A 21,121-nucleotide genomic window follows, 5' to 3' on the forward strand; every position below is an offset into this window, starting at 1 on the left:
GATGCTCTTCGTGTCGAATAAACTTGCTGCCGATTGCAAAATTGTACCTGTCAAAATGTTGTACAGAGATGTATAACATGTAGAAAACAGAAGACCTGAATGCCATTTTGTTCCAAAAAGTGTCAATCGTTGCCTTGAATTACAGCTCCAAAGATCCATGCACACCAAAAGTCAAGCCTGCTGAATGATTTACTTGATCATATGCATGTCATACTGATATTTCTGCTGAAATTCTGTTTGATTCTAACCATTTTGAAAACTGGGTTGACAATGCACTTACACTGTAGGGGACTGAGTTTGATTTAATATCCTCTTGTTACCTCTCATAGACAGGTAGACATTTACTATATTACTTTCCAAGTAGAGGATTTCATCATACTTTTTTGTATGACTCTCTATGTATGTATGTCTCTCTATGAAGTGACAAACATCTCAGAATTTGATGATGGAGAGAGATAAAGAAACAGTAAAATGCAGATACCAGAAAAGTATGCTTTACAGCCTAAAATTTGATATTACTATATTCTTCACTGGTACAGGATTCAGACTGAGTGAAGGGGCACAATTGCACAGATTATACAGGGGACCCTCCTTATACCTTGTTATGTCAGGTTCCTCACTAAATCAGACTTACCAAAACAAAAGAATATAAAAAGTTGGGATACAATGTGCAAAATCACTTTGTTGTAAGAGGATCTTGCTATATCTGACCTCTTTGTAACAAAGTTCTACTGTAGTTGATTTTTTGCCAGATGATTACTTTCTCAGCTTTGTATGGACTAACATTGTACCTGTACAAATCTCTTAGAACCAATACTCCAATATTCACAGGGCCATCTTATATGTGGACAGCTACATCCATGGCAGTATTCTGTGGCTTGTTTAACCTCCTTGTGAAAAAGAGTGTCTTGTGCTTGCAGATACACATTTTTTGGTGCAACCTTTGTGGAAGTCCAGCAAAGGACTGTTTTTTGATGTTTTTTTTTTTCATCTTCTTCTTCTTCTTCTTTTTAGAGCTCAGAAAGTATTACTGTACATCCTATTCAGGTCTGCCAAATATGAGGTACCAGAAAACCATCGACAATCAACCATCCCAAAATGCAAGACCCGCCCTGTAAAACATTTGGGCATTGTAGATAGTACAGTGGCCTCTTTATTGCAATCGATTACAAATTGCCCTGCATTAATGTAAAAATACACCAAATCAATTAATGTTTTAGTAGGAGCTATGAATAAAAAAAAGAAAAGTGAAGAATTTAATCAATTTGAATACATGTAATCATGCATTACTCACTGCATGCTATGACGATTAGAACCAGCACTGGCTGTCAGGCAGAAGCTTGGTGGTCAAGTGGATAAGACGCCTGTGCTGAGATCAGAAGGTCATAGGTTTGAATCCTGGCCCGGTATGTAAGCCCGTTATTTTTTTGTTTTCTTTTTTTATCATGACTGCTACTGTAACACTGATTTTTTGGTACAAAATATTATTTTATTATACTTTGATGTAGAGCAATTTGTCAATCAGTTGTATGTTTCAGTAAAACACTGATTTCACTAAGTGTGTTAACACAAGAGTCCATTGTACAATGAATCACATCGTTTGAATGATATGTATTGTATCTATCTTTTGCTTTGTCTTTATGTCTTTGTTTTTGCTCAGTCTGTGCAACTGATCACCTTGAACTGAGTAGCAAAGCTGATATCATTAGGCAAAAAATAAAACTGGAAAATGAATCGATTGTAGCTTTCATTTTTGTTTGTGTGCATATGAAGAGTTTGTTCGCAAAAACCGATAAATCCATATTTGCCAAATGGAAATACAAGGTCAAGAAAAATGTACCTTTATATGTAGTGACCAATATATCATTTGAAAGGTATTATTTTGTACTCTATGATATAGAGAGTACTTCATGATATAGAGAGTACTTCAAAATCTTCAAAAATGGACTTATCGGTTTTTTGCAAACAAACTCTTCATGTGTTTGAATTCAGAATGATCTCACATTTCCATAGAATTGTAAGTTTATCTCTCTCTCTCTCTATCTTTCTCTCGCCTTGCTTTCTATTCATCTATGCCTCATACACTCAGTGCAGTATAGACTTTACAAGACATTGTTGATAATGTAAACTTTCATACTACAACTGACTGACAGCAGCTCTTCACAAATGTCTCATCAGTTTGTAATACAGTGCACTCCCGTTATAACGAACACGGTTATAACGAAATTCCGGTTACAACGAAGTAAAATTTAGGGCCACAACATTGTCAACTCTATGTATTTTTATTGTTTATTCATTCGGTTATAACGAAATTTCGATATAACGAAAGAAAATAGCCGGTCCCGAGGACTTCGTTATAACGGGAGTCCACTGTATCTAATGAAAACAACCATTACTTCAGACATAATCGTCATACATGTACAGTGTAGTATGTTACACATTTTGCATTTTGCTAGTCAAATACAATGAACCCAACATTTTTGTTGGAATCTGTGGAAGGAACACACACACACACACATACACACACACAAAAGAACAGACAAAGAAGCAAAACAAACATCTGTTGTATTCGTATCTTCACAGTGAATCTTTAGAGATGTGTTTTATTTCCCAACATAATGAATTTAAGGTATAAATATACAGTACAAAGTAATAACTAGGTTGTACAGTATAACTTGGATAAAGTAGTTTCTTGTGTACCCATGTGGAATGCAAATCTTATGGTGTTCTCATTGATATCTCTTAATACAGTAATGGAATGTGGTGATTCAAAACATCAATAGTGTTGCAGACTTCTTAAGAGCTCCAGTGGCCGATCCAGGGGGGAGCGCACAGGGCACCCACCCCCCCCCCCTTTATTATTTTTTTTAAACAAAAGAAATTTTAAAAAATGGGGGAGGCCCTGGGGTGCATAATGCCCCCTACCCCAGCCCTTTAATTTGGTAAAGGCACCCCCTCCTATAGGAATTCCTAGATCCGCAGCACCTGAGCTCTCTTAGAAAAGCAATAGGCCTGTTTGTATACAAATGAAGAGTTTGTTCGCAAAAACCGATAAGTCCATAATTGCCAAATGGAGATATTTGCGATTAAAGGTCAAGAAAAATAAAGAGAATAATAAGAAAATTTTTGTTTCTTTTGACCATAACTTCAAAAATGTACCTTTGTATGTAGTGACCATTATCATTTAAAAGGTATTATTTTGTACTTTATGACAGAGAGACCGTTCTGCAAAATTTTCAGAAATGAACTTATCGGTTTTTGCAAACAAACTCTTACACATAATATTCTTTTTCCTCTCCGTTATTAGTACATTATACAATGTATGATGGTGACAATTGTTATCATTTTGTCCTTATTCTTTTCTTATTTATCATTCTACGTTTTGTCGATAATTATTATCAACATCGGCTTTACAATCAAATCATCATACAACATTATCTGCATGCATGATGGGCCTTGTATTTTGCAATATTTTATTTTCTTTGAAGTCCAGAGGAATGGGTGAAGTTACTGGTTGCTGAATTATTACACATTGGTCAAGTTCATGTGTACTTGTATGGGTCTGAGCACAAACACGCTTGAACAAACTATTGTTTTTGTAACAACTAACAGTTAATAATGGTGAATAATTAAGTGTGGGTTTATGATGCAAATTGCCAAAATGCAATCAACTCCGTCTGTTGTGTCGATCATGTCCGGCATCCGGCTCATGACTGCTCTATGTGGTAAGTGCTCTACGAATCACGAATCTATGACTAGCGCCATCTGTTGATCATGTGCCGTAGAACTTTATGCTTCGGACAGGCTGGTACGCGAAGGTCACTTTTCTCTCTAAAAGAAATCCTGTATCGTCAGTACCTGAGGAAAGAAAGAGCGGCTGACATCTCCCAAGTAAACTAAATACATGTGTCTTGGCCTTCTATCATATTGACAAATAATCCCGGAGAAATATGTGAGTGAAAACCGTGGTATAACGCTCGATACAAAGAGCGTCGTGATTTTAACGTAGTCCCATGTACTACAATTTGCGTGTGTGTTGTGTAATACAATTTTAAAGTCACATTGTCATTGTAGATTTATTTGTACAATTTGTAGATCCCTAAATGTTAGAGCTAGAGCCTAGGTCTAGCCAATTGAATATTGTCAAAGCATTATTACCTCCGCCAAGGGAGGAGGTTATGTTTTCGTTACCTTGGCGTTGGTTTGTGTGTTTGTTTGTCCTTGTTGTGCAAAATAACTCAAAAAGTAGTTAACGGATTTGGATGAAACTTGCAGGGAAGGACTGGTTTAGAATGATACAAGTATCGGACAGATTATTACATTTTGGTAGTGATCCGAGAATTTGGGGGGGGGGGAATTTGTGAAGGTTTTTTGATATTTTGGCAGGTAGGGTCTCAGAAATGAACTTGGGATTTCAGGCTGCGCGTAATTTAGGTTTGCATGCATGCACTAAAGTGCGTGCTTTAGTTTCTACTAACCTAGGGCCGGGCGGCGTGTTTTTTTTAGACGGCACAGATTGGGGGAACTAAAAATCTATCGGGGACCCTATCCCTAAACCTAACCCTTATCCTAATCCTAACCCTAACCATCAAACCATAACCCTAACCCTAACCCCAACCCTAACCCTAACCCTAACCATAACCATAACCAAAAACCCTAACCCAACGTTTTTCCCATAGGTTTAACACGCGCCATGCCCCAATCTGTGCCGTCTTAAAAAAAAAAACGCGGCCGGGCGAGGCGTGCCGTGCAGCTGAGGCCTGAGGGTTTATGACGTACTCGGGCGACTTTCAACACACAGTGCTACAACAGTACGTATGGGGAGAAATCACTGAAATCTCTATGGAAGTAGAGGTGGGCTATAGAGGGTGACATTTTCAGAACATGCTCATCACACCTTAGTTTGATGACTTTTGGCTACTGACACCATTTTTGAAAAAAAGAACGAAAAAAATGCAAAATCCGGGGTGCCCCGGCCGAAATCGTAAAAAATCCAAGATGGCCGCCGTTTCGGCTTTAAAAAGACATTTTTAGCCATAACTCGGCTATTTTTTGGTCTATTGTGATGATTTTGGTGTCTAACCCCATGTTTTAGGGGTCAAGGAAATGAATTATCATGATAATTTCAGTGTAAAACCTAAGCTTCTACATGAAACTAACATTTTCCCCATATTTAGGGTTAAATTTCCTTCTCCTTTACCCCTACCCCAACCGCCATTTTTTGCACTTTTTCCGTATTTTTTTCAAGTCATGTTAACTACCATACTCTTAATAACAAGTTCTAGCAATCTGTTTTTTGTTTTTTTTTAAGCTACCGACAATACAGCAAGAAATATACAAAATAACTTACGGTATACATGTATGTGTCATGCCAATACTGGTCATGTGGCAGGTGCATTCAGAATGCATGGTAACTGTGGAACCAGTATTGTACTGTATCTGCTTTATAGTGTCCATTAACATTTTGGTCCTAAGACCTTTAACAATATAAATGAATAGATATGATAATAAATATTCCTTCTCCTTTACCCCTACGCCAACCTCCATTTTTTGCACTTTTTTCCGTATTTTTTTCCAAGTCATGTTAACTACCATACTCTTAATAACAAGTTCTAGCTATCAATGTGGTGTTTTCTTGCAACAATACAGCAAGAACTATACAAATAACTTACATTATACGTGGTTTACATATGTGTCATGCACTACAGGTCTGAATACCAAATGTTTATCAGCACTACAAAGCAGATACAGTATAAGCACTGGCTTCTGTTACAATGTACCATACATCTTGAATGCACAAGCCACACTATACCGATATGTGCATGACACATATATGTAAACCATATATAATGTAAGTTATTTGTTATTATTTATTATTATATTTATTTATTTATATTGTTAAATGTCTTATGACCAAAATGTTAATGGACACTACAAAGCAGATATTTAATACTGGTTCCACAGTTACCGTGCATTCTGAATGCACCACCCACATACCAGTATTAGCATGACACATACATGTATACCGTAAGTTATTTGTATATTTCTTGCTGTATTGTCCGTAGTTAAAAAAAAAACAAAACAAAAAAAAGATTGCTAGAACTTGTTATCAAAAGTATGGTAGTTAACATGACTTGAAAAAAATGCGGAAAAAAAGGCAAAAAAAATGACGGTTGGGGTAGGGGTAAAGGAGAAGGAAATTCAACCCTAAATGTGGGAAAAAGGTTAGTTTCATGTAGAAGCTTAGGTTTTCCACTAAAATTATCATGATAATCCATTTCCTTGACCCCTAAAACATGGTGTTAGACACCAAAACCATCACAATACACCAAAAAATAGCCGAGTTATGGCCAAAAATGTCTTTTTAAAGCCAAAACGGCGGCCATCTTGGATTTTTTACGATTTTGGCTGGGGCACCCCGGATTTTGCATTTTTTTCGTTCTTTTTTTCAAAAATGGTGTCAGTAGGCAAAAAGTCATCAAACTAAGGTGTGATGAGCATGTTCTGAAAATATGACCTAAAATTGACCCTCTATAGCCCACCTCTAATGGAAGAACAAGATCAGTGGAGGAAATGAGCTGCTTGCATGCTTGGCGGAGGTCTGCGCTCTCAGAGTGCTTCTCTAGACTCTAGTTATGAATTGTAATTGTTTGTCACTTCATTTTATATATATATTTCTTTTCTTCTCTTTTTATATGTGATTGCTCAGAGTAGTCTAGAGTTGAGTACCGGTATCTAGCTTACGTAACAGTCGTTAGATTTAAGAAGTTTTTCATGGAATAGGGTACAGATTCATCTTTTTTTTTTTCTTCAAAAGATTGAAATTCTGTTCAGCTTCAATCTTTGATATTAAACTTACAGCATACTGGTCTTCAAGATGGAAAATACTCATACAGGCAGGCCTGTAATGTTGCTTGAAAGTAGGCTGTTGTTGCTTTGCTGACTTTCTGTAAAATATACGGTGTATTCAGTTTACTCAGAAGAAAATATTCATACACTTATATCACTTACATGTACCCACAGAGCTCTGTGAGCATTCCTGGGACGCATCTTCAACAGGTTAAAGGAGACCTCAGGATGACTTTCAGATTTTTACATTTGAACAGCTATAGATTAGTTATACTGAGGACAGAGTTTCAGAATTTGTGATAATTGGGGATGAAGAATAAGAATATTCTCAAAATTTAGAACAAATTGCAATGAACAAGGATGATGACATGGCAAAGTCACCATGTACGAGTTGGGGCTCAAGGAAGCAGAACAAAAGAAAAAGGCATGCATAGATTATACACAGGTGAACTCACAAGCAAGCGGTATTGCAATGGAATTACACTGCTACATTTCTGAAATATGTGAACCTCCTATGTCATCATCCTTGTTCAGTGCAATTTGTTTAAGGTTTTTCAAAGTATTGTTTCTCTGCTCATGAACCACAATAAATTCCACAAATCTATACATGGAGTTATCGATTTATGTACTACATGATGTGAAATTATGAAAATTGTCTGGAATGTCCCTTTAATAGTTACGAAAGTACTTGTGGCACTACTTTCATCTTTCTTGTTAACAGTTTCTGTTATACAGTACCAGTATTAAAGCCAAATTTGTCAATGACATTACTCCCATTACTCCCATTCCTGCAGGGAAGCTGTTGTGACTCTGGTTTTGAAGTACTGCGGGAAAGAGCTTGAGGAGTATGGGGATTGTGTCTCCAGGTTTCCAGAAGATTGGCAGAACAGATGTAAGGAACTTGGAGACAAGGCCTCGGCATGCTCCAACAGCCAGTAAGTTCACATAAATGTACTTTATTCTGTAGACCAAGTAAAGTGTGAGAAATATTTAGGACTCTTTAGCATTTCAGAGGATTTATAAATTATACAAATTTTAGGTGGTGATTCTTGTGAAAGTAGGTGCAAGTACAGTTTGAATAAAAGCCTTATTGTCCCCGCCGAACGAGTTCGAGCAGGGGACTATGAAACGGGCTCCGTACGTGTGTGTGTCCGTCCGTCCGTGTGTCCGTCCGTGTGTGCGTCCGTGTGTGATCAAAATCTTCAATTTGCTACTTCTCTGTCATTTATGAGCCAATTTTGATTCTGTTTGCTTTATATGATAGCACTACATGGGAGCTTTGAAACTTCTACACAGAATTTCAGTCGTGACCTTTGACCTTGACCTTTGACCTATATTGTACATTTTGCTACAAAATGCTACTCCTTCGCCATTTCTAACCCGATTTCGATTCTGTTTGCTTTATGTGATGGCACTAGTTGAGGGCTTCAAAACCTCTACACAGAATTTTGACCTTTGACTTCTTTGACCTTTGACCTTGATTTTTGACCTATATTGTACATTTTGCTTCAAAATGCTACTCCTTCGCCATTTCTAACCCGATTTTGATTCCGTTTGCTTTATGTGATGGCACTAAGTGAGGGCTTCAAAACTTCCACACAGAATTTAGACCTTTGACTTCTTTGACCTTTGACCTTGATTTTTGACCTATATTGTACATTGGCTACAAAATGCTACTCCTTCGCCATTTCTAACCCGATTTCGATTCTGTTTGCTTTATGTGATGGCACTAGGTGAGGGCTTCTACACTTCTACACAGAATTTTGACCTTTGACTTCTTTGACCTTTGACCTTGATTTTTTGACCTGTATTGTACATTTTGCTACAAAATGCTACTCCTTCGCCATTTCTAACCCGATTTCGATTCCGTTTGCTTTTAGGGCAAGTCCAAGATAATGCGCGCGTTACGTATGGGACATTCAGAGACTTTTATGACCTGAAAAATAGTGTTAATGGCCTTTGATCACATTGAACTTCATCATGGTGATTGATATCTAGGAGAAGTATAAACATGTAAAAAATTGAGAAAAATGACCTTGACAATTATATTCTAGAAGAGAAAATATGTGCCGTTACGTATGGGACCAGAAAACTTTTGTTTTTTTGAACATTTTTTTCAACCTCAAAACTCTCTGAAAGTATTTCATTCTACAACTTGTAACTCACTGTGATGAAGGTCACAACACTCAAGATTATCACAGCTAAGTTTCATGTCATTAGGCAAAAAGTTCTAATTACAGGTTCTAATTAAAGACAGACATGACGTGTTACGTATGGGACAGTTACGTATGGGACAGTTTGTCCCCCATTCATTTAGTGTGTGAAGAACCATGTTTATGGGTATTTTGCATAATTATTGTAGTAAAATCAGTTGAAACTACTCAAATACTGATCCAAATTGTCAAGGAAACATTATTCCCCAAATATTCACCATCATAATCATATTCAATCATATTTTCATATTTTTATGACCAACCTGAGTATGCATGCCCTTTGTTCCCCATCCGTTTAGTGTGTGGAGAACCAAGTTTATATGGTATTTTGCAAAATAATTTTACAAAATACCCATAAACAAGTTTTTGCGTAATCATTGAGGTAGAATCAGCTGAAATTACTCAAATGCTGTTCCAGATTGACAAGGGAACAATGTTCCCCATATATTTACCATCATAATCATATTTAATCATATTCTATATTTTTTTTTGTGACCAACCTGAGGTGACCAACCTGAGTATGTATGCCCTATTTTTATCAGGATAGTTACTACTGAAAAATTGAATAGTTAAAAGTGTTTACTTCCATTGATGAAGGGCAGTTTGCCATTTAGTTTCAATAAAAAATGACTTGACACAAGAAATAATAATTTTAATAAATAAGCAATACCAGCTGAGTGGAACCCCAGCGATCAAGTAGATATATGATGTCTGTCTAGCAGTCAGGTCATTGATTTGTTCTGTGTACTATTGAAACTGAATAAGGACAATTTTTGTATCACTTGCAATAAAAAGGAATCATTTTACTTTATATATTTTTTTTTGTATATATCACAATCATTTAAAATTGGATCTCCGTCACATAAACTTTGAATTCCTCTAGTCTTAGGATTGTATGCTCTTTAGTAATTCATATAATTGGTTTCCAATCATCTCATTAAATGTTGAAAACTGAATCCCCATTTCTACAAAAACTATACCATCCCTTTAATGCTGATATTTCATTTTGTATTTTGGCATTTTCCCCTCCCCCTTTCTGAAAATTGTTCAGTCAAGTGCATGCATTGTTTCAAGTGTCTAAAATTCATAAAGTAGATACAATATTGGGATGCTTTCTTCAGGATGATTTACCATTTGTGTACTGAGAGTCCTTCCCAGCTAGCTACATGCATTCACATGCAATATGTATGAGGATGTCCCATACGTAACGCATTTGTCCCATACGTAACATTATTTCAATGCCTAATAGAATATATTTCTTTTACTGTTTTTTCTTTTTTCTATGGTATTTAATTTCTCTAAACAATAAATTAGAACTTTCCAAAAGGGCATTAAAATATCCTTAGCAATTTCAGAAAAAACCTAAAAAAAAGACCTCAATTTGTTACGTATGGGACATCTCATGATAGGACACGAGCTAATTTGCATAATCATTTGCATAATCCCTAAATTTTGATACCAAGTTAAACTATTTGATGAACTTCTTATGTCCACATATTAATCAAATATCATTTGCTTTCCTTTGAATTAATATGAATTTTTATAAATGTCCCATACGTAACGCTGTGTTTCACATTTATGCAAATGAAGCCCTTGAAATTTGCATAAACTTACGTAATATCATATTTTCATCCATGGAAATCAAAACTTCAACTCATAAGCTTCAAAATGATACCAAACATGTCAATATTGAGCAAAGATGAAATTTTGCCTTCTGAGGGGACCTTATCTTGGACTTGCCCTTATGTGATGGCACTAGGTGAGGGCTTCAAAACTTATACACAGAATTTTGACCTTCGACTTCTTTGACCTTTGACCATGATTTTTTACCTATATTGTACATTGGCTACAAAATGCTACTCCTTCGCCATTTCTAACCGGATTTCAATTCCGTTTGCTTTATGTGATGGCACTAGGTGAGGGCTTCAAAACTTCTACACAGAATGTTGACCTTTGACTTCTTTGACCTTTGACCTTGATCTTTTGACCTATATAGTACATTTTGATACTAAATGCTACTTCCGGCGGGGACATATTTTACGCACCGCGTAATTTCTACTTTTCCTTGTTACATTTACATTTTCTTGTAGAATTGATAGGACCATGCTTATTTTATCATATCTAGCTTGCTCTGAAATGTTTGTGACTGGCTGCATTAATCGGGGGGTCTCTCTTTCTCTTAACGTTGACCCAGAGGTGCACTGTCAAAAAGCCATCAATCATTCCCATCTTTTCATCTTCTGATGAAATTCTCCATCTCTTCCTTTCCTTTGGAGTGCACAAGTGACTGAAATTGGTACAGTAGACTCCCATCATAAACGAAGTCCTCGGGACCGGCAGATTTCGTTTGTAATATCTAAATTTCATTGTAACTGAACAAATAGACAATTAAAAAAAAAAACATAGAGCCAATTATGTTATGGCCTGAATTTGTACTTCTTTGTAACCGGAATTCCGTTTTAACTGTGTTTGTTATAATGGGATTGCACTGTATTTAGGCTGCATGAAGATTGCTGGTGAATAAATGTGAATTCTGATGTTGATACATTCTTTTTCAAGTAGCCTTTTTCTTTCTTTCAGTGGTTTATCAGAGCATCAACTCATTCTGTTCCTTATTTACATATTGTGTTGTTGTTTCTCTGTGACCCCTTTCAGTCCTGCAGTCCAGCAGATCCAGAAAGACTGTGCTAGAGAGTACCAGGCTTATGATGAGTGTCTAAAGGCAAACCCTCGCGATGTCACACAGTGCGTCACCCAGCTCCACAGCTTCATGAACTGTGCAGAGAAGTCGGCGTCTAGAATACAGAATGCCGTCATTGAGAATTCATGATTCTGGCTGTATTCCATCTCTCGGAGAGCAGCCATTGGACAGTTTCCTGTATTTGTGGTGTGTGTGTATGCATCTTCTTCATTTGGTGATCTTTTGTATGCGAATAGCACCTGATTCACAGGCAGGTGACTTTCACTTGCACATTTTAATCTGCAAAGATTTGACCTCATCTGAGCTTGCCTTGAACATTAAGGCTCTTCATATGAAAAGTTGCAATAAGATGCAATTTGAGTGAGAAAAAAAAAATGGAATACAGTGTACTAGTATTAGATCACTATGTTTCCCTCCATCTGTCAGATTTATACATATAGACTAATGTCATTTGCCAACTTTTAACTGATGGTATCTGTAGCCACAAGATTTCTATCATTACATATTAACCAGATTCCAGTATTCAGACATGGCCAAATAAATATTTCTCTGATGACTAGAGAGTGTTTTTGTCTCGATTTCATACAAGTTCAGAAAATTAGCACAGATGAGAAAATGTGTTCTCCATGTTATTGAAATTGATGCTCGAGCTACCCTGGTGTAGGTAAACTTGCCAAGTCTAACACATGGAGAGAGAAAACATACTTTGTATATGCAAGACCATGCACCCCCACATCAATGACTCGAAGGGAACACTATACATGTACATTGTCCGTGCTGTGAACACATGATGGCAGCAGACAGAACTTATCAATCCGATGGTTTCAAGCATTAAAGGGATAGTTGTCATGTGCCACAGTCCATTGAAAGAAACTTGAGGCAGCATTGATTCTGATGCCAGCGACGGATTTGTTTATTGTTGTTGGTTTTTTTTGCAAAATAATACCTCCTGCTCTTTTTCGATTAATATGCTTTTGTAGATCATGTACAAATGCAATACGTGTATACATAGCAGGGAGACTGAAATCATGACAAAACTAGTGTATTTGACTGTGAAATTGTAGATAATGAAGGTTTGCTGTAAACCTCATTAGATGGTCATGAAAAGCATTTCATGTGTGTATTTCATTGACCAACGAGTATTCTTAAGTAGTTACATACACATGCAACAGAGCTGAATAAAAACTTTATAACCCCACCCCCCCCCCCCCCCCCCCCCGTAGGATGTACCATTTATTATTATTATTAGGATGATTTTGTTAAGGAACTGTGAGTACCAGTGTCAGTATGCAGAAAATTACTGGTAGATGTCTGTGTAGATTGATTTTCATTGCCTTCTGTACAACATAAAGAATAGAAATATGTGGTGCTTAAACTTAAGCAACTTAATTGCTTGTTCCACTGGCAAGGCTTGCTGTGTACTTTTGATACCAGCATATTTTCATTGAACATATTTGGCATGCAGTGAAGATCTACTTTCATGAAATACAATCAGGAGGCATTAGTTATGACTGCGAATGGGTTACACCTCTACATGCGAATCATAATTATAGCATAACATTATGAGTATAGAAAAAACGGAGGTAACACTGCGACATTTTTTTTTTTTCAGTGACTATGAAAATACTCTACCTCTCGGACCCCTCATGTGAATTTCAGTCATCCAGGTTAGAACCAGGTTTGTTCTGTTGTGATGATGGCAGAAATGATTTTTCATAATAATGATAATGACAATAATTCATGGAAGTAACAACAATAAAATGATAATACAATTTAATTAAAATGATCAAGGATGATGGGTTTGATAATACTAAAAGAATTGTGATATAGGACAATGATAATAATTATGGTAGTTAAAATCATAATCATGAGAAAAAATGCAGATCTGGTGTGACACTGTATCCATTCACCACCATTCAAAGTCCGAGACTGTAAGGAAATTTATGTAAAACAACAAATTTGAGTAATGCAGTGTTTTGAATGCTTTGTATTCAGGTTACAGTTTTGTATGTACTGTATTTCTCAAAAAAAAAATAAAGTTATGTCTTAAATGTTATCAAAGGCCGCCAGGAATAGGAAAAGATCTCAGCATTTTCAAATGAGATAGGGTGCCTTGAAAAATCAATGTAAGAAAATGGTTTATGACCTACCCATGGATTGAGGCAATTACATTCTAATTGAAGTATTGTATTTGAATGACTGGTTGTCAATTATTGAATCAGATTTGCTTATCACAAGAATATACAAGTGAACATGTTTTGAATGCTGATTTTTATGTTTTCCATGTTATCCATAGAGACTTCTCATTATTCCTTTATTACAAATACAGATCATGATTTTAGGCGATCCTTTTACAATGTTAACTTATGTCAAGGCTAGTTATTGGTGTGATTATGACAGCTTATCAAGGCAAGGTCATGTGAATACATTTTTTTCTCTTTCCTAATGAGGACGCTGTCTCTTGATTATTTCGATATTGTTCGTTGAAGAGAGACTTCACTATCTTTGCAGCTCTATTGTTGTCACTTTGTTACATGGAGAGAACCCCTTCATCTGCTGTTTCTATTTTATTTTTGTTTTCATTCATAGAGTTTACAGAAAACAGCTATGTCTTTGCTGTGTTGATAGCATATCTATGAAAGTAGGCTGGACTTAAATACCCGGGCCTTGATGAGAATAGCAATGATTCTTGTGGATTATGTTAACAACAACAGCAGAATACACTGACTAGTGTTTTAATCTGTTTCCAAAAACTGGGCTACCAAAAAAAAATATATATCTTTTTTTTTTCTATCAGTTTTACATATTGGAGGAGAATTGCCAACTACCAGACCATTATTTTTTTATGAGAAGCAATCATATTCTCTTGTTGATACGGATTCACAATCGAGCTGCACATTACAGACCACTGTGTGAAACAAGATAAGCTTGAAATGTGTGTGTGTGTGTGTGTGTGTGTGTGTGTTAAAATCTCTGTGTGTGAAAGCTTCTGTTCCAAGTGTTATAGGGTCTTGTGTCACTAAGCTGGATACAAACATGTAAACAGTACTACACGGTATTTGGTTCTAGTCTTTTGTTTGTTTGTAGAGTTGATTTTTTCCCCACTATTGGCACGGAATATGCCTATATCTTCAGGTTGTTGAGTTGAGATTGTGGTATAGATGGCTTAAAAACTCTTGCTCTATTAACGCAATGCAATGCAATGACGTCTGAAAAGTAAGAGAGATACTTAGTATCCACTTCAGATTTGTATTCTGTTCAAGCCCCTTTGTATGTTGTGATGATAAAATGTAAGAAGACGAGACATGTGTAAAATGTCCTTTAGTGAAAAAATGTACCACAGTACAAACATGTATCTTCATCAGACTGTTCATATTTTTTTCATAAACAAAGGGTACTAAGTCTAACAATCTACGTATACAAACAATACATTTAATGCAAATGTTATTTGTTATGTTCTGTTGAGGAAGTAACGAGGCCATCTGCTTTTTCGATTTGGTAGAAATGACTCTTTGTTCGAGGATATACTTCCCCTTTGGAATACAGTGGATCCGTGCATGTGTAAGTAATACCAAATTTTATGAACACCTTGTTCCACTCGTAATAACATTATAAAGGTGCTGCACAAAATTTGATTTGTGCAGGCTACTTTCCGTGTGAAGACATGCAGCTTCCCATCATCGATGACTGTGTGTGATTTCAGAAAGCGGGATTATGTGCGGTGTAATTTTGACAACTGCTGAAGCGTTTCACATTGTGTCTTAAACTTGTGACATGAAATTAAAAGGAGAGAAAAAGTTGCAGTAATGAAACTACTGTGTATTGACTTTAAATGTACTTTGTTTTGCATGATGCGATTTACTATACAGTAGATAAATATGGAAATAATGAGACAAAAATCGCAATGTTTGCCTGTCTCTTTCCGCTTGTATTTGGCAGCCAATCTCTATTGTTTTATGTGCGTTTCCGTCAGGATGTAAGCATACATTGGGTTGATTGTCCTTTTCTTGTTTTTATAATACCGTACCTTGTCTGCAGTGATGCTAGACAAGGCTATACATGTATTTGTTAGTGTGGTTAGTTTACAAAGACTCGACATGATTATACGCCAGTCAGAAAACTGCCCATATAATTTGTTTAAAACGTACGTTATGTTATTTTTGTTTAGTATGGTTTAACATGTATATTAGTGTCCAAGCACTAGGCTCCAATTAATGTAGGGCACAACGTAGCCTCGACGTCATGACATTGCAGAACACGGCATGATAAAATAATCACGAAAATGCTCGAACTTGAACGTCCATAGATTGTGTTCATATCAAGGTAGTCTTCACTTACTCTCTAAAAAAAATCGAGTGAAAATGTTCACTCTTAAAGGAGTGAATACAAAAAAGAGTGAATTTAGAGTGAAATTGGAATGAATTTCGAGTGAAAATGTTCATATTCACTCATTTTGGAGTGACCTCAGGGATCACTCGAAGATTTTGGAGTGATCCCTGACGTCACTCTAAAACGAGTGAAAATGAACATTTTCACTCAAAATTCACTCCAATTTCACTCTAAATTCATTCATTTTTGTATTCACTCCTTTAAGAGTGAAAATTTTCACTCCATTCTTTTTAGAGAGTAGTAAGTACATGTAGATAGATAGATATAGAATTAAATAGATATCTAGTCAAACGGATCCACTAGATTGGTGAAGATCACTGTCATTTTATCGATAAGATGCAGAACCACCAAATATCGAATATGAATAAATAGATAAACATATGCAATTACACACAAAAATGGTTCTTTTTACAATGATGATTGGGGAAGTCAGATAGCTTACAAATGACGGACCTTCCTTCGTTGGTAAGGGTAGCCTCTTGAGCGTTGCCACTACTCTCGCCAGAACGGCCCTGTCATCATCATCATAAATTATTACATGTATTATACCTTAGCGTTAGCAGGTACATGTGAAGAGTTTGTTCGCAAAAACCGATAAGTCCATTTTTGAAGATTTTGAAGTACGGTTTCTGTCATAAAGTACAAAATAATACATGTACCTTTTAAATGATATATTGGTCACCACATATAAGGGTACATTTTTGAAGTTATGGTCGAAAGAAGCAAAAATTTTCTTATTAATCTCTTTATTTTTCTTTACCTTTAATCACAAATATCTCCATTTGGCAAATATGGACTTATCGGTTTTTGCAAACAAACTCTTCATGTATACCAATGTATACACCTGGATCGAGAGGAATAAAACACATTGTTCAACGAAGAGGCACTGGATGGGATTCGAACTCGAGACCTCCGATTGAAAATAAAGAACCACATCCACAACGCCACAGTGCCCTCACATATGGAATTTATTGGAAGTAAGAAGGCTTGCAGAGAGGGACCCTCTTGACTATCCAGCCAGCTCGTTAGGTCACTCACACCTGTAAACAGAATGGACTCTCCCAACACTTGTCACCAATCACATTGTCCCAAACTTCCAAAGAAAATCAGCAGTTGGCGATCATAGGAAGGCAACTTAGCTGTGATAAATGACAATGAAGTTCCTCTACACACACTCAACAACTGGTATCTTGTTGTTGCACATGCTTTTCTTTATCAAATTAAGAATTAAGAACCCTTGGTTGTCTCTCCATAAATTACATACGACTCAAAATTTGTAGTATTGAAATATTTCTGTGTTCTCCCCGTTGGTTGTTAGGTTTGAGCAGAACTAACATGCAAATTTCAGGTTCGAAGGGAAACAATATGTGAAAACATCTTTGATTCAATTCTATAATAGATGTGTATAAATACAAAATTTTATGATGTACATGTATCTCTGTGGTGCCACACTGCGACGAGTTGGCGCTCGATTCAGCCGAACGTAACGAGAGTTATAACCGTGATCGTAATGAGTGCACTGTAATTGTCTCATTCCATTGGAAATGTGTATGGATGTGTATATGTAATGATATGCATCAACAAGAAGAGTTTGAAGCGAACTCCTTGGGGGACTGACAGTTTTCTTTCGTTATATCGTAATTTTCTTTACAGCCGAACAATGAATTATACAAAGATCGTATATAGACGATGACTATGGACGCTAGATGTGTACTCGTTGTAACGAGAGTTATAACAGTGTTCGTTGTCAAGAAAGTGCATTGACTGTACGTGTTCTCATTCCATTGGAAACTCGATGTATGTGTATAGCATGATTATAAGCATATAGGTATGGAACATTGTAATAGCCAAATCTATCCACCCATTTAGAAAGCGAATATCCCAAAAAAAAAAATGTGTTGAATAGTTTGAGTTGTGGGTATCAAACAATATTTTGTGGTAAGGAGTTACGAAACATCCCAGACATGTTTCCTGTTATTTTCAATTTCAATTTCAATTTATTTTCATGTTTCTCATATATATCACAATATAAAGTAAATTGATACGAAATCTATACAGAACATAATTAAAAATAGAACTTCACCGGAATGTTCAAAAGTTTGTCTTGGTAAACACAAGGTCTGTATACATGCGAGTTAAACTGAGATCATGATGCGAAAAATATGATGGGGCCTGCGTAAAAGCAAGCTTGTATAGAGCCGCAGGTCCCGTGGTAAAATCAGATTAGGGGAAGCATAAGTACAAATATTTTTAGACCATACTATGACTGGGGGATCCGATTAAAACGAACAAGATCAAATCAAATGTTGCTAAATAAAATACAAAATAAAATACAGAAAGGTCACATGTTGCAACTATAGCCTACTACAAGTAACGACATTGAGAGAACAACGACTGAGATTGTAAGGATTTAAGTGGGTGTGGAGGTATAGATGATGACGTAACAGTTTGGCATAAATATATAAATGGAAGGTGGGCTAAAAGAATTTTGTCGTGAATATAAAATATACACACAAGAACAATGGAGCTCAGGAGTCAAATTCCAGCGGGGTCCTAAACCATGCAGGCCGTGTGACCATGGTAACAGACAGCTGCCACGCGCAAGAATTCCAACAATCGAGTGTAACAATAAGTGCTCAGAGAGCGCAACAGGCAGACTGATCGAAAAATAATAATGTACATGGTTAGGATCCCGTCGGACTACTACTAGAGGATAAATAAGATAGACAAGGGAGAAAATACTGAGCAACAAGTACTATACAATATGCATGCCGTAGCTGCTCAAAAGATATTGTTTTTAATTTTCGTTTGAATGAGGTTAAAGTGGTGCAGCTTGTAAGTTCCGTAGGGACAAGCCCCTGGGAGCCGGGGGTGCTGGGGGTGCTGCAGCACCCCTGACTTTTTGAGCAGGAGGGCATAGCACCCCTGTGAAAAATAAAAGTTGGGGGTGCTTTTGCACCCCCAACTGCACCCCCAACTTTTATCTTTTACAGGGAAAATTGCAATTTTTTTTTTTTGATAGAAAATCATCCAAATATCCCACCCAAAGTGTGCATCAGATTGCTGAATTTCACTTCTGAAAATGTGAAATCTCCATAGCGTGGGAGGGGGATACCACACAGAACAAGCTTATAAGCACAGACAGTACTATTACAACATTCCCATTGTCCCTGGATATTTTATTTTTCCTACTTTTCTATTGATCTTTTTAAAAAAAATATGATACCTGAAGGGCTCACTATAGATTGCTGAATTTCAATTCTAAAAATGTAGAAGTTCCCTCATTAAGGGGGACGGTTCTCTCTTCAGGAGAGTGTCGATGGAGTGGGCAGCATATCATTTTGCCCCCCCCCCCTCCAGTAATTTCCAAGATGTGGATTTTTTTATTCGACACTGTCCCAATCTTTCACACAAAGTGGCGTACCTTTCTATTCTAGAGTTGCAAAAGTTTCCTCGTATGCAGGGGTGTGGGGCAGTTGCCATGATATTACCCCCCCCCCCCCCGATGATTTTTGGAATGTCGGAGATTTTCTTGTTTTTGTTGTTTTTTGCTGGAAAACTGTCCAAATATTTTACTGAAAATGTGCAAGGTATTGTTGCAGTTCAATTCTGAAAATATAATGGGTTTATACCCCCTTCCACATCCTCCCCCTTTGGTCCTTTCCCATGAGATTGACATATCTCCGAATGATTCTTTCATCAAAAGATATGTCATTTCAGTTCAAAAAATGCAAAAGTGCCCTCGTGTGGGAATATAATATCCTCCTTTCGTTTAGGCCCTAACCATTTCCCCGCTTAGTTCCCCCTCCATAGACGTAGTAGTATTCTACACTTTGTGGATTGATATTTTCCCAAATTCCACCAAAATGTGTTTGCTAGATAACGTCAATTGGATTCTAAAAATGACACAGTTTCCTCGTATCAAATAGCATCAATCCAGGAATAGAAATATTGGATGGGAGCTGTGCCAACACATCACTTTGCCCCCCACCCTCCCAATCCCCCCCCCCCTAAAAAAAATCCCCACAATGCGGAAAAATTTCTTGCTTTTTTATAAGAACTGTCTTGATATTTCACCAAAAGTGCACAAGATCATTTAATTTCAATTCTGAAAATGGAATATGCCTTAATGTGGGAGGGATACCCCCTTCCACATTCTTCCCCGTTAGGCCAACTTCCATACACTTAGTAGACTTTTGAGATCGACACTTTCTGAATATTTCATCAAAAAGTGCGCACCAGATCTGTCACTTCAATTTAAACAAATCCAAAAGTTCCATAATGTGGGAAGGGGATATTCTCTCTCAGTTTACCTTTATTTCCCTACTACATTTAGTAGGCTTATGCTTGTTTGTTAGACAGTTTTTCAAATACTCAATCATAAATTACTATAATTGTGTAGAGACAATATATTTTCATTTCAATCCTTAATTAGAATACAAAGGCTCTCTCGAATGGGAGGGGTTAGGGGACAACCCCTTCCAAAACCCTCCCCCTTGCTGTATTAGCCTCCACCCCTTGCATTGATTATGGCTACATTATACGTTACATATTAAATAAAAAGTGTGCGCCAGAAATTCCACATCTTTGAATCACAATCATAAAGATGCAAAAGCTCTCTCATGTAGGAGGGGGATACATCCTCCCACATCCTTCCCTGCTTGGTCTCCCTCCATAGATGACTTAGTACACTTGTCTGATACAAATTCCAGGATATTCCACCTAGAATTTGCATCGGATCGTTGTACATTGTATTTCAATTCTAAAAATGCAAAAGCTCCGTCGTTAATGGTCATTAACATTTCTGTGAATATCTATTTTTCATACTTTTTTAGAAATTTGACCAAAAGTGTGCACCAGATCGCTGAATTTCAGGTATGAAATTTCAAAATTTCCCTCGTGTGGGAGAGGGATACCCCCTCCCACACCCTCCCCCTTTATGACCCCTTCCATGAACTTATACAAAGTG

General features: G+C 36.8%; 1 protein-coding gene across 1 annotated transcript; it reads left to right on the plus strand.

Moving 5' to 3' along the window:
• Positions 1-3,822: 3,822 nt before the first annotated feature.
• Positions 3,823-11,892, plus strand: LOC140241240 (coiled-coil-helix-coiled-coil-helix domain-containing protein 5-like). Its single transcript, XM_072320992.1, has 3 exons — positions 3,823-3,952; positions 7,644-7,784; positions 11,718-11,892. Coding segments are annotated over exons 1-3 (318 nt in total). The 5' UTR covers positions 3,823-3,950.
• Positions 11,893-21,121: the final 9,229 nt, after the last annotated feature.

Source organism: Diadema setosum, chromosome 17, assembly GCF_964275005.1.
Source record: "Diadema setosum chromosome 17, eeDiaSeto1, whole genome shotgun sequence".
NCBI classification, from domain to species: domain Eukaryota; kingdom Metazoa; phylum Echinodermata; class Echinoidea; order Diadematoida; family Diadematidae; genus Diadema; species Diadema setosum.

What these genes read in the sequence shown, in the direction of transcription:
- LOC140241240 (XM_072320992.1), top strand. An exon ending in TCGGCATGCTCCAACAGCCA is followed by an intron (nt 7,785 to 11,717) that starts GTAAGTTCACAT and finishes GACCCCTTTCAG; the next exon opens with TCCTGCAGTCCAGCAGATCC.